The following is a 14936-nucleotide window of genomic DNA, read 5'->3' as shown; positions in this document are numbered from 1 at the left end:
TTGGTTTGGTTTTATTTTGTAGTTATATCCTCTGGGGTCTTGCAGTTACTTTCTGTTCCCAGTGGTCTGTTGCCCTCCTGTGTTCCTGTGCTCCTCAGTCTGATTGTTTCCCCACACCTGTCTCACATCAGTCTCACTACCACTGCCCTGTTTCCAGTGTCCACCTGCACCTCGTCCCCTCATCAGTTTAGTTTGTATTTATGTCCGTGTTGTTCCCTCACTCCTTGTCCGTCCATCTGTCCTGTCCTTGTGTTCTTGTGTCTCCCTGTCTCATCTTCCTGTCATGTGTTCCTGGTTTGTACTTTGCTTTTTTGGTTGTACTTTGTTTAGCTTTTGTGTTTGTGATTTTGGATTTCAGCTTTCTTCATTAAAGCTCGCTCTCTTTTAGTGACCTGCCTGCTGGTGTGTTTTGCGTTTGGGTCCCGTGTTTGAGCACTGTCATAGCAAGATAAGCTAATGACATTAAAGGTGCACTATGTAGTTTTTAATCAGAAGAGAAAGATCTTCATTGATTGGTTTTGTTATGCCTAAACAAACTGTCGTTACAGGACAACACAATTTCATACTGTTTGTTTTCTTTATATGTGGCGGACCCTGCCACCTTTCCAGCTTCAAACAGAGTTCTGGACCTTATTTTCCTCTGAGATCAGCTTGTTTATTCACTTATGGAAAAGTTTGTGTTATTACCTCATTCATATTGTAAATATTAAAATTCTGAGTTTGAATTTCTTCTCCAAAACTACACAGTGTGCCTTTTTTAATAATGTCTCCGTTCTATGTGAGGTTCCCAGTGAGCCGTGACACTGTGACAGGGAACCATCATGCCACAGTATCAGGACCCTGAAACTAAGGCAGCTAACTGGAATCCAGCCTTTAATGATTTTTATGATTTTACACCTGGAAAAAGGCCTCTTCCTGCACAGAAGTTGGTTTCCCTGGTGACCACTGACAAACACAATGACACCGCTGAGGATTAAAGCGCACCACAGAGCAGGATGATGTCACCTCATGACCTCAGCAGCTCTGTGGGAACACTGTGGGAATGTGACTATTTGTCCTCTGACATCTTCAACTGTGCAAGTTGGACAGTCGTTGGTTTCGAAAAACTTCCCGGACCAATCAGAGTGCAGCGCTGGTGCAGAGGCTCCTCCCCCTCCTCTCCGCTGCCTGCTCCCACATGTAACGCTATCACCCTCTGCCCGTCTGTTGCATTGTCTCGTTGGGGACGCAGCGTACGGAGCGCGGCACCATGGCGACTCCACCGGACCGGGGAGCCTCTGAGTGACATTTTAAAAAAAAAAGAAAAAAAAAAGGGACGGTGTCAACAGGAAATTAAACCCGGGTTAATCTGAGGCATGGCCAGTTGACGCTCCTTCGTTGTGCCGCTGGATTCATTAATTCTAGTCTTGTGCCAGTCCGCAGGGCTGCGTGCGCGTCGCTCTAGGCTGCATGGCACGTTAGAGATGGTGAGGATTATATCTGCTTTATTGCGTTAATTCACAGGGCTGCTATGTTGCTATCGCTCGTCCGGACCCGTGTTGCTCTACCTGGAGCGGGAGCCTAGCCCGTTCGTTCCTCTCATCCACTCACTGCACGGCGACTGAGCGGCGCGGTCAGCGGTGCGCCCCGGTTCCGCCCGCCGGCACCCCCGAGAGGAGGATGGCCGGCCGCCGCAGCTGCGTGAACTCGCTCTGGTCGGGCACCGAGCGCGTCCGCATCGGAGAGCGCCTCAAAGCGACGCTGGCCGGGGTGCTGGAGCTTGAGGTGCTCAGGTGCAAACACCTGGGGATGGTGGACGCAGCGCTGGAGGACCGAGCCACCGCCGAGGAGGCTCCACGGGCTGCGGAGGAGGAGGAGGAGGAGGAGGAGGAGGGGAGCGGAACCCCGGAGAGCGCCGCCTCGGATGGCTCTGCGACATCCCGCAGGCAACAGGTCAGTCAGCCCGGATTTCTACATGACGAGATTATTAAATATGAATGCGGGGATGATGGTGATCTGCCAACAAGCCAGTCCCTCTGCGGCTCAGTAGACAGATTTTATCGCTGCCTGCCTGGCGGCGCATGGCTGTGCCGAGAGCTCAACACCCAACAGAGTGAGGTGGTGCCAGAGACCATCCAAGCATGCAGACCGATCATTTTACACAGCAGCAGTGTGTGTGTGTGTCTGTGTGTGTGTGTGTGTGACATGGAGCAAATGTCATAGAGGTCAGGGTACCAGGACCAGCAGTCTGTCCGCCTGGCTCTGTGCCCTGCCTCAAGGTTAGAGAGGAGGATGTGGTGGGATACAGGATAAAACCAGGTGGAGGTATTAACACAGCAGCCTGCAACCAGACACTGCTGCATTTCTCAGCTCATCAGCTGTAAAGGTCACTTTGGCACCAGGTTTGCATTCAGATCACAATGTGGTGGCAGTCTCCCTCCACGGAAGTGCAGTTTCGACCGTTTATTGTGAAATCCTGAGAGGTTAGGATGTGTCATCTCTTCAAACACACCCACATATAAAGTAACCCACTTCCCAAGCTTTCCCTGAAATGCACACGCAGGTCTTTTTGTGTTGGGAATGTGGGGAATGTGACATGTAATACAAGAGAACATGATGTGAACAGATCCCACCCCGGGGCCTGGACACCGAGGCTGCAGGTGGTCCGGCCCATTATTCCTGAACATGAACTAAATGTGAACCCGCGAAGACATCAACATGTAGAGAAGGAAGAGGATGAAAGGAAGCGACTGTGAGTGCACCCAGCAGGATTTTATGATTAGAAAACGAGGGACGTACACATTAATTAATCTCAGATGGGCAGTGGCAAGAGAATAGTGAATCTGAAGAGCAGCGGGGACGAGTAGAGCTGAAGAGTGACCATCAGAGGATTGACAGAAATATAATCAGTACCCATATGTATAAGGAATTAATCGTATATGTCGGTTATCAAGCAAGATTGTCAGACATGCCCCAGTGAGAACTTCTTAAATGTGAGGATTTGCTGCCTTTTTCTGTCTTTTGTGATTTGTAAACTGAATATATTTTGGGTTTGGACTGCTGGTTGGACAAGAGAAGCAATTTCAAGACACTTGGACGTCAATTATTACAGAAAATAATCTTCAGGACAAACCAGAGAGCATTTTTTTAATCATAGGGCACCATTTCCACCACATAAACAGCCTGTTTTTAATTAAATGATCCTCTTTAGAGCAATGAAAATGCTCTTTAAGACCAAAACATCATCAAAAATACATGACTGACTTTTTTCCGTGAACCTAAACTTTAAAGGGTTTGCACAGGGAGTGGTGCCGTGTGTGTCAGTCTGTTAAGTGTAGATTGTTTCCAGGGTTTTACAGTACAGATTCACGTTGTGTTCAGGGTGTTGTTTCACTGTAAACGTGTGTGTGCTTGATACTAATGAGCCGTGTTAGTCAGCAGCCTGCGGCACATTGATACATGTTGAGTCTAAATCGGGCTGCAGCTGAGGTCACCTTTTGCAGAGCGGTGTGTTTGCTCGACGAAACAATAATAAATCAAATCCCTTTATATCGGCTGCACAGACCGAAGAGAGGAAAACACACAACGAAATCTGTTTTTATCAGCGCAGGGACAGAAATTACAGTCCCATCTGCATGGAAGTGTGGCTCACAATGTGCTGTCTTCCTCACCGCCCACCTACGTACGTCTCCTCTGTATCTTCTTCCTCCCGTGGTGCTGAGATTTCCTGTGGAGAGGTCGGGCAGCATTGCTCATTCTCACCTCTGAAGGGAGCTGTCAGTGTGGCGGAGCGGGCTGGCCCTCTGCCCTCCGCCCGGGTCCACATTCAACAGCACTCACACACAGCATACGATGTGGCTTTTAAAGGTGCAATATGTACACATTTTTGGTTGAAAAGATTTATGACTTCTCTAAAGTCAACAGAATGTGAAGTTTTGATGTTATAAAGTCTTTGTATTATGTTACAAAGCATGTTTAGCATGCTAACCAGCTAGCCACGGCCCATCCCTATCCAAAGCTCCTGTGCTAGCGGGTTCACTATTTGACCAAATACCTAGATATTGTGACAATATTGTAGGAATGACTAAAAAATATCACAGTATTTTTGCTGTACGAGGGGAGTCATCACCAAACTTCCTCAGTTTTCTGGACTGCTAGCTTCACAGCTAACTGAGCTAACTAGCTAGCAGCAGCTACATTTTTACAAATGGCACCTTTTTAAAATAATATTGTACAGTTTTTGGGCTATATTGCGACACATTTTTTACATGAACAGTTTTGTGATCTCCCCAAAAAGCACTTTATAAACGAGTGACAAAATCAAATATCATAATATTTTTGACCAAATACTTGGATATTGATATTGCGACAATATTGTAGCGATGACTATTGGTACTTTCACTAATGATAAAATCAGTAATGTGGATAAAATGACTACGTGGGTGAAGACAAGTATTAGAACAAGTGGTCATTTCAGAAAGTTGCATCATTTTACTGTAATTCAGCCTTTAAAACCAGGAAAAGACAACACTTATGCCATATCATGATAGAACTACATCCACAATCTGAGGCGACATATAGTCTCATATCACTATAATGATATAATATTGACATATTTCCCAGCTCAAGCATAAGTGGAGACAAATTGTTCTTGTTGCAAAAAAACTACTTTAACACTGCAGCATCTGGAGAGAGAACAAGGAGGAGAGAGTAGATGGAGCACCTGCTGTTTATTTACCACCATAAAAGTGGAGAAGTTAGGCTTACTGTAAAGGTTTCATCCCCAAACTCATAGTATTCATTTTACTTGAAATTCATTACTGTTTACTCTTTAAAACACACACACAGCCTGCTCTGCTTTTAGAAAATATAACTATTTTGTCAGCCGAGGATTAGATGACTCATAACATAATGCGCTCTACACCAGCCTTTTTTTATTTTTTATTTTGGAATTAAACTCTCGAAATGTGATTCACCTTTTTCTCTCTGTAATAGCAGAGAGAGGGCAGAGGAGGTTATCACTGCAAATCCATATTAGGCAGGTCGGGATTATGATGGCTGCGCGGTGTCATCTGTGGCGGAACAATGCAATTTAAAATCACTCTTTTTATCTTTTCAACCATGTGATGCGTTCGTGAAGCTCGCAGGTTTTTACAAAATCCAAATCAATGCTTCTTCAGTACTCTTCGTGGAAAGAAAAGACATTTAATTTGCATAAATATGTTTGAATAGCATTAATAATTCAGTTTTGGGAATGCAAATAGCACCGGCTTTGATTTCCAGATGAAGTCTTCTGCATGTAATGTACAAACTAGAAGAAAACTTGGAGTTCTCTCTCTGCAACATTTGAGTCTTTTCACAGTTTTCAGAATGGGTGTCAAGGCCGAACTGGTGAAGTCATGATGGCCACTATTCAGTGTTTGAAGATAAAATGCTCCTCGCTGAAGGAAGCATGTCGAAGACAAGAAGTGGCGATTCTAGTCTGTCTGGGCCCAAGGCAAAAATCCCCAGTGGGCCCCTCCAACCAGCCTTCACCACCGTTATGTTGTACACTGTGTTATTCCCTCACTCTTCAGTTCGTCTGTTTTGCTTCTTCTCCTTACATCCCGTGTCTCCAGTGTTCCTCATGTTCCTGCCAGTGTTCCCTGTGCATCTTCCGTTTGTACCTTATTTAGTTTTGTGTCTCCCTTTGGTTTCTTGTGGATTTGCTCCTGCCTGTGTTTGGATTTGCTGCTTGATTTCTGGATCAGCTTTCATTAAAGGGTCCTATTTTCATAAATGTGACAAAAGTTAAGTCTTAAGTCCAAAATCCAAAGAGTCTTCTTTTTTGTTAACACAAATGCCAAAGAAAAGCAGCAAATATTTACATTTAAGAAGCTGGAACCATGTCTACCATTTCTGCAAGAAAAAACGATGAATAGATTGTCAAAATAGTTGGCAACTAATTTCCTTTCAACTGACTAATGGTTGCAGCTCTACGGGAAAATAATCAGCCGGCGAATTAATAATACAAGAATTGCATTTGCAGGCATAATAAGCAGTGTGTGCATGTGTCTGTATACCGTCTGCATTGCTGTGTGTGCTCTCATTGGAGGCAGCCTGTCTTGAAATTAGGTTTAGCATCGGAGGGCATCATCTTACATGGAGAGCCATTACCCTGACTTGTGGAGTGAGACTGCTTTTGTCTCTGGTTCTTGGCCTCGGGATCTTTCTGAGCTCAGTATGCAACGCTGATACTTTTTTATGAAAGATTCACCTGGATGTTTGAGAAAAGCTCGAGCACATGCCTCCTGTCGCTCTTCGAGGATGAAGATGCACAGCGTGGGCTGTCTTTAAATTTCAATACCGCATTAATAATGCATGAAACAATAAATACTCGGCAAACGCTCGCTCCGTCCTACACTGTTTGACCAAATTATTCTGTCTCAACATGGCAACCGCTGTAATGACATAATGCACTTACAGCTGCGATCACTGCAGCATTATCATCCAATCGACCCATACATTGTCCTCATATTGTTCCAGAGGGGCTGCTCCCCTCTCATGAAGGAATATCGTATTACAGAGCTCCCTGGGCAGACCCCCACCCACTATGATTTGATCATGCACTGGTCTCTGTGTAACATTATATCCTGTTATGTGCACTGCATTATAACATGGAGGAGTGGAGGTTTGTGTAAGAAAAAGAGACATGAAGGGTTGATTCATGGCAAAAAACTTAAGTTGAGGACCTTTTAGTGAGTGGGATTTAGCAGCAGAGCAGACAACAGAACGTATGTGAGCGAGAGTCAGACTGGATTGTGTGTGTTCAGGCTGAGGATGAGTTAAATATTTCGCCGGGCCTGTTGTGCTGTTGTGGTTCTGTGTGGGAGGCGAGGCGAGCGAGAGTTAGAGAGCGAGCAGCTGTAGCTATGGTGAGTACGGGGCGGCTGGCTCGAAGGATATTATAGAAGTGTGGGAGGGGAGGGGGATTATTTGTCAGGGGTGTGGGGGAGGTGGGGGTCCTTCAGGATGCCCTTCTCTCTCGCCCGGCAACCACTCGCACAGCCCCCCACCCCCCCATCCCCTCCCCGCCTCACCCTCCCTTCACCGCCTTCACTCACTCGGTGACTCACTCTCTTATTTCTCAGTCTCTGTCTCTTTTTTTGTCCCTCTCACTCACTCGTTTTCTGGTCACCCACTCAGCCACGACTCACTGTGGATTCACTGGGAGGCAAAGAAAAGAAAAAACAGGGGACAGGAGTGAGCAGAAGGAGAGAGGAGATAAGCCTAAGACAGGTCAAAGTCTGAAACTCTTTCCCCCCTCTCTCTTCCTTCCTCTCCCCCCTCTCCGGCTTCTCTTTGTTACGTCATCTGTCTTCTCCCATTATCCTCTGAACCCCCCACCTCCACTCCTCTCCCTCCTGTCGCCCCAGCAGTGACTCACTACCTGTATTGTTTCCTCAGTAACAAGAGGATTGATCAGTGCCACTCACAGTGTTTCTGTTGTCTGGGCTCGATCAGTCTAATGCAGCGGGCTCCTCTTGGCTGCCGTCCTGGAGGGGTGGGTTGGGGATTTGGATGATAATTGGAGGAGGGGGCTCACTCGACCAAGCTCTTACTAATCTAGGAAATGGAGGCACTTTGCTAACTTGACGGGGCGATTGCTATTGTGGCTGTTGTGTGTGTGTGTGTGTGTGTGGGCCTCATTCCGGTAAGCGGTGTGACGTCATGACATCGGAGCGAGTTTCTGGTAAATGATATCATGGATGTACAACCCTATGTGTCTTTTCACACACATCTTACTGTGTCTGCTTGAAGGCATGTAGCGCCAAGGAGCTGTGGGGTTAAATCCATGACCTCATTGTCAGTGGTGGAAAGTAATTAAATACGTTACCCAAGTACAATTTTAAGGTACTTACACTTCAAGTAGTTTCTATCTCTACTAGAATATAATTATAGTTAGTAATGAGGTACTTTGCAGATTCAGATTTTACATTAAAAGGATATGATTACTAACCTACAAAGAACATTTTTTGTTAACGATTAAAGGATAAGTTCACCCAAAAACGAAAATGAATTCATCATTTACTCACCACCAAGCCGATGGAAAGTCAGGGGAAGTTTCATAGTCCACAAAACATTTCTGGAGCTTCACAGCGAAACAGCGTTGCAGCCTTCTTATAAACAACTGAAGGGGACCAAAAGAAAAACATGAAATGTCTCCATGGACCTTGTCTGGTAGAATCCCAGGAAGATGTTAATTACACCCATAACACGGTGTCAAGCTTGTGCACTCACTTCAGACAAGGTCCACGCTAATACTTAAAAGCCACAGTGAAGTTTTCAGCTTAAAAAAGTTTCAAATAACATCTTTTTGGGGATCTCTGGGCTCCTGGAAATTTTGATTAAGCTAGAAGAGCTCTATTGTCATTTAATTATATGTTAAGTTTTTTTCAGCTGTTTATTTTAACCCTAACCCTTGTCTTTTCATTTGGGCCCTATTGTTTGAGTTGTTAGTGAGACAAACTTCTCACATGGTTTCATTTAAAGTAAAGGTGCTGTAAGTGCTGTCGTCATTTTAGCTAACTTCATGTCCATTTTGCAGTTAGCAATGTGTTCACGAACAGACAGGACCGCCTCTTTGTGGAGTTCTCTGTCCTGATTGAATAAGGTGGACAGGGAACCCAGAAAATGTCCTTTCTCTTTTACTGCATGAGCAGGAGGAGAGACATGTGATTACAGTGTGGAATATAAAGCTATTTTACACTTATTTCATTAAAAATATATCACTTACAACAGCTTTAAATAATTGTTGCATCACTACCAATCTAATAATGTCATATATAATATATAGTACTACTTTTGTGACTCATTTGCTTAAGAAAGAGTTTGAATGAGGGACTTTATTACATTGTTTCAATGGTGCTTTCTTTTAAATAAAAGATATGATTAAATCTTCCAGTTCTTCAGTTGCGATTTAAAAAAAAATGCTCTATTATGTAAGTGCACAGACCACCATAGACTGTTGGCAATAAATCAATATACCGGCTTATTGACTGCTGGTGGAATCATAGTGGGATCACTGAGTCTTATCGTGTTTCTGTTGTCCAAATAAATGTTCTGGGCAAGATGTGCGAGTAATTAAATAATGTACAATAATAAAATAGAGAAGATAAGGTTAGAAAAGAAAGCATAGCATTTCTTACAAGCATCATACTACGTTGAGAGAAGAGAATCAAGCTTAGGTCTGTTTACTTGATGTCCTGACCAGGAGTAATTGGGCAGTTGTCATGGAGATGGTTTAGTTTGTAATTTTGGTCACATTGTAAGAGGTAGTTGTATGTGAGGGGGAGAGGATAAACACCGCCACTGCCTTAATCCTTCTCTGGCCATCCATTGACTCCTGGTGGATTAACTTCCATGACTTTTATTTGGGGTTTTGCGCACATTTTCAATCTGAATGACCAAAAAAATCATGACATTGACTAAGCATTGTTGAGTTGCCTGCTCGTTACAGTATTTTGATATTTTGGTCACAGATGATGTAATATTTGATTTAGTCAACATTGCTCAGGTCTAACCTGTCACATGTTTTGTCTTCAGGCTCCGTCCCCGTCAGATATAGTGGTATCACACTGTCAGAGCAGCCCAGAGGACTGTGGCAGCAATTCAGGGGATGGCACGGTCCACTCGTCATCTGGCAGGGGGAGTAACTCACGCTGGTCTACTCTGTCCTGGGACGCCCCGTCTGACCTGCTCTCTCCCCCAACACCAGACCCCGGTGGTACAGTCCATCTGGACAGTGACTCCCGACCTAGTTCAGGTAAACACACACACACACCTAAACACTTGTGTTGAGCGGTCACAGCGCTGACCTGAACAGTGACCAACACAGTTTGTCACCTTCTGATAAAACTACAGCTCACCTTGTGTTTGAGAAGGCCCATCAAACATTAACCGTACTCTTTTACTTTTGTTTACCTGCACTGTGTGACTTGGCTCTGACTCGTTCATTTTTCTCTCACTGTCAACCTTTCAGCCTTTGTTGCCAAACTCTTATCCAGTCACGTTGTAACTCTGGTTTTTCTTTCTACACCCAACTCAGACATTCCTCTCCCTGCTATGCACTCATGCACACCTTCTTTTATACATTTCTTTACTTTCTTGTACAGGTGATCTAAAAACTTATTAAATAGTTTAACTGAAACCTAAAAACCTGAAAGACATTATACAGATTTTTTAGGTTTGAAGTTCACAGCTCAACCTTATATTATTCTTAATCTTATTTTTTTAATTTAAATTGTTGTGATACTTTCAGAGCTCCTATAAGTGTAACACTTTTTGAAAAACCATAATAATATGCAATGAAGCACTTTATGGTTTTAGTAGGCTTAGTATTAGTGTTTGATTCAAATTCAAACCTGGTTTATTTTTAATTTAGAGAATTAAATTCAGTTTGATATTTTTCTAATTGTCTTCCTCTTTGTCAGTGTTTTGGTTCATCTTGTAAAAAGAGAAAAACGTTGGATACTGTCACTTAAATGCGAGCATAAGACACATGGTCACACTGAATTTCTTTCCCCCTCTTGTCAAGGTTTCTATTCAGTGAGCGGGAGCTCTCTCTCGGACTCTTGCTACTCTGTGTCCAGTGATGCTGTTCAGGGAGGATCGGCGCCACCAGCCAGACCCCTGAAGCTGTGGGAGCAGGTTCCTCTGTCGGCTGACCACACTGACATCCTGTGGTCAGAAGGTGCAGTGCAGCAGCAGCAGCAGCAGCAGCAGCCTGCACTGCAGAACAGACAGGAAGATGGTGAACCAACAGAAGGGACACCAGTGTCAGGTGAGCCGAGATCCATGTCATGTAAATCCCTGTAAATATGAATTTTGCAGCAGTCGGATAAAGCTGGTTCAAAGCAGTGTCCTAACTATAAACATCAGTGCAGATGAATATATATTTAGGTAATGATAATCTTAAAACTGTTTTGTCTGAAATTATTCTTCTCTTGTCTCTTCTAGTCCAAAGTGACCTTGAAGCAACTGGTCTGAGCTTTCTGTCTGACCTCTGCTCAGGACTCGGTGAATCTCTGATAACTTCCCTCCTCCCGCTTCTTGAGCCAACTTCCTCTTCTTCGCCCTCCTCCCTCCATCAAAAACCCCAGCTGGACCCTCGCTACTGCACAGACCTGGTGTCCCGTCGGACCAAAGAGGTGTACCCCTACCCCAGCCCGCTGCATGCTGTTGCCCTCCAGAGCCCCCTCTTCACCTCCCAGAGCCAGGAGCACTCAGCCTCTCCGAGCCCTGAAGGACCCCAACTAGATGACCAAGAGTCCAACGCTGATCCACTTTTTCCTGTCCAGCCTCAACAGCCCCTCACCCCGGCTTCCTTCACCCAGCTCGAGCAGTACATCTCTCGACTGGCACGCCAGTACCACAGTCGAGTGACCTCATCCACCTCCGATCTCACTTCAGCTGCCACACCTGGTCCAGTCACGCGCAGAGGCCTTTGTACCCCAGGCAAAAGTCATGGTTCCACCCAGTCCCTTTCTGCCTTTGAAAGCCGCAGTGCACTTAGTGTCACTCCCTGCAAGTCACTGCTGGGAAACTCCGCCAGAGTCAGCCTCAGCACTACCGGGAAAAAAGCCACTCGGAATTCGATCAACCTGGGGAACCTTCCTTCAGCCACCGGAGAGGACTTGAACATAAATCTGCATCTCAACCTCAACTTGAATCTGACTCCTGGGTTAAACTCTAGCCAGGGTTTAGTGGACAATCCCAAAAATGCCAGTTGTGGCGCTTTGAGGAGCGACTTTGCTCCAGCTTCCACGGCTTCTGCTACATCCCTCTCCGCTGCTACACCCACCCCAGCACTTAGGACTCGCCCTCGCATTTCAACATGTCCAACAAGCCTGAGCCACCGCAGTTCCCTGGAGGTCACCTCAGGGTCTGGACCCAGTCCAGGATTTGGGTCATCTGCCTTCTGTCGCTCATTAGACTGGAGCAGTGGTGCTCCACCTGAGGCTGGACCATCAGTGTTTGGTACAAACTGTGGATCAGCTCCTGGGTCTCAGCGCAGCAGCCTGATCCAAGAGTCCAGCTCCAGTCCGAAGTTAAGCGAAGATTCCCCAATGGTAGGGGAGATCTCCCGCCTCTCCGGCCTCTCTAGGTCTGTTGTGGTCGGACTGATGGAACAAGGTGTGGAGCTGGATATTGACTGCTTCCAGACAGATAGTGCAGGCGAGGTGAGGGGTCATACTAAAACTCACCTGACAGCCCCGACTGATCAGTCACATGACTATACTCGACTGACCGATCTGAATCCCCAGAGACCAATACAGTTGTCTCTCAGTGTCACCCATTCTCCACAGTCTCAGTCCAGCCTCACCCCTCCTCTCTCACACTCCAGCAGCCCCATACACCCCTATCAGTCCATCCACATTCCTTCTCCCCACTACTCCTCACACTGCCACTACCAGCAGATCCCTTCCCCATCTGACCTTCCTTCCTCTACGGCCTCCTCCCCTGCCTCCCGCCCCACCCCCAGGGGCCGTTCCCCTCCTCGACCTCTCCAGCCGTCCCCTCTGGGTGCCACCCCACTCTCTGTTTTTCGACGGGATGCCCCCTTCCAATGCTCCCTGCCCCGCACCACTACAAGGAGCTCTCCTTTGGAGCATGGTGGCATCCAACCAAGGGGTGGATCACTTCGGCAAAGTGGGGGTGGAAATGGGGGATGGAAGAGGGCAGAGGGGGAGGGGCTTTACAGAGGAAAGCACGCCTCTCACAAGTTGGTAAGGGCAGCCACAGTAAGCAGCTACGCCAAGAGAGAAGACTATGGCTCAGATTGGGGTGAGGAACAGGATCGATCAGAATCCCAGACACCCAGGAAGACCAACAAACGATGGAGGGGCTTTGAAGGACGCTTCTGGGGAAAAGAGTCTGAAAATGAAAGGGAGGAGATGGACAGAGCCGAGTATGGCTACGGTTGGAGGAGGAACAGCATTGGAAGCTGGAGGAGGGAGCATCGAAGGTTGAAGTCTTCATCCAGCAGCAATGACAAGAAACCAAAAGTAGAGAACTCTCCCGTCTTCTCAAAGAAGAGGGGCAAGGAAGAAGGGGAGAGACGCAGCTCCAGCCTCAGGCTTTCCAGAAGGGCGTTATTCAGGAGTGAGTCCCAAGGCTTGCTGGTGCCTCGTAACAACAGCGAGGAGCCCTCAAAGCGGGCACACTGGGTCTCCTCATTAGACGTGGGGCAAGGTGGCATGTACATCAGCAAAGAGGAAGGGGTCAGACTGCTGAGAGCAAAGGAGGAAGACAAACGGCTGTCCTCCACCGCTAGCCTCTTTAACCTCTCTCGTTCTCAGAGCCTGGAGGGCAGCTGCCATTCCCTCTCCCCTCTCTCCTCCCCTTCTTTTTCTCCATCCCCTCCTCCACGGATGCCCCTCCAGCGCTCTCGATCACTGAGGGACTTGGGAAGGCGAGTGTTTGGCTCCATGAGGTCCCTGAGTCTCAAACGGAAGCCATCCAAGAAGTGACACTTGTACAATAAAAGACCACCAGACTAAAAGTATTTTCCATGTGTTATGCTCAAAACACCAGTGATAGTTGGTATTATGGTACGTTCCATTTCACTCGGGAGTGGGAAGCCGGAGCTGGGAATGACGGGAGTTGACAGCATTCCAGTACAAGTTAGAAAACCAGTTCAAGTCAGGTTAGCCATTGTTCGCAGTAACAGTTGATAACAATGCATTACGAGGTATTTTGCGTATATAAACACCCAAGTCCACAGATAGAAGATGGACAGTACTATGTGCTTTCACTGCTGCTGATGTGTGGAGCAGATTTTTGAGGTCATGGCTGGTGAGTTGCGTCCGACTTTCTGAGACAGAAATACGACTTCAGGGTGCGTTCCAATTGACTTCTGACCAGATTAAATGGAACGCACCATTATAATTCATGTTAACGGAAGTGCCATCATTTTTCGTTTTCAAACTTCAAAGATGTGTGATTGATTAGACAGATACACTGGTTTGATATTACTGGCCATAAGCTCTGACAGTCCTTTCATCCACTACCAATTTGATGGAAGTTCCTCTCAGGCACATAAAGCCTGTTAACTACTAATTTTATTTTTGGCTTGTGTTCTTCATTCTAGTGATGTTTTTGTACATTTTTAAAGACATTAACACTTTTTTAAGCCCAAAATGTACATGAAATTTCTCCCCAACGGGTTCTGAAGCATAATCAGTGCTTTGTAGCCACACGATTGCACTGTGTCTCCCAAAGACTTTCCTGACTGACATTGTGCAGCCTACATTAGTAACTGAGGGTACTGTAGGATGCAGCATGGCCCACAGAGAAATGTCAGTGACAAAAACATAGGTGACAGCTTCATTTATGGGATGAGTAATTCCTTTGAGGAGCTGCAAATAACTACAAACCACTCAATAACTTCATTAGTGTGGGTTTCAGTGAGGTTTTTCATAGTGTGAATGCTGTTTCAAAGTATTTTACATGTCGACAGGGACACTATTCTGGGGTCCATTTGTGGCTGAAAGCAGCCTGATTTAAAGACAATGAATATGAACTCAAGCTAGAAGCAGTTTCATTATATAATGGTTGAATCCTCCTGTAACCATGAGTATGAATGTGTATGTGTACACTCCCCTTCTGCATGCTGCTCTGTGACTTGTTCAGTGATTATAGCTATTGTGAGAATGTGATATTCCTCTTTGTTTATGGGCAATATTGCCTCTAAAGTACAATCATATTGGCCAGATAATGACCAAAACCAAGCAAATACTCTTTAACTTGATATTGTGCTCAGGACTTTCAAATAAATATTAAATGATTAAGATATTGATGAGATATTTGAGACAAAATGTGGCTTCTCATGGCTTACGATTAATAAAAGAAACTTATGACTAAACGTGTGCTGTGCCTTTAATACCTACATTGTATAATTTTATAATCGAATGAGT

The 14936-nt window shown here is 45.7% G+C and overlaps 1 protein-coding gene across 1 annotated transcript; it reads left to right on the top strand.

Moving 5' to 3' along the window:
• The first annotated feature begins 1014 nt into the window (after window positions 1-1014).
• LOC311257204 (uncharacterized protein) lies at window positions 1015-14884 on the top strand. The gene is made up of 4 exons (XM_084352694.1): window positions 1015-1932; window positions 9565-9784; window positions 10556-10801; window positions 10978-14884. The coding sequence occupies exons 1-4, from the start codon at window positions 1660-1662 to the stop codon at window positions 13488-13490; spliced, it is 3252 nt and encodes a 1083-aa protein (XP_084208820.1). The 5' UTR covers window positions 1015-1659; the 3' UTR covers window positions 13491-14884.
• The last annotated feature ends 52 nt before the right edge of the window (window positions 14885-14936 follow it).

Source organism: Pagrus pagrus, assembly GCF_965226575.1.
Source record: "Pagrus pagrus genome assembly, chromosome: 5".
In the NCBI taxonomy this organism is placed as follows: domain Eukaryota; kingdom Metazoa; phylum Chordata; class Actinopteri; order Spariformes; family Sparidae; genus Pagrus; species Pagrus pagrus.
This window is presented reverse-complemented; position numbering and strand designations above follow the sequence as displayed.

Bases quoted from the DNA above. Each gene is read 5' to 3' on its own strand.
- LOC311257204 (XM_084352694.1), top strand. From the start codon at position 1,660: ATGGCCGGCCGCCGCAGCTGCGTGAACTCGCTCTGGTCGGGCACCGAG. The intron at 1,933-9,564 runs GTCAGTCAGCCC...TTTTGTCTTCAG, and splicing joins CGACATCCCGCAGGCAACAG to GCTCCGTCCCCGTCAGATAT. The intron at 9,785-10,555 runs GTAAACACACAC...CCTCTTGTCAAG, and splicing joins TGACTCCCGACCTAGTTCAG to GTTTCTATTCAGTGAGCGGG.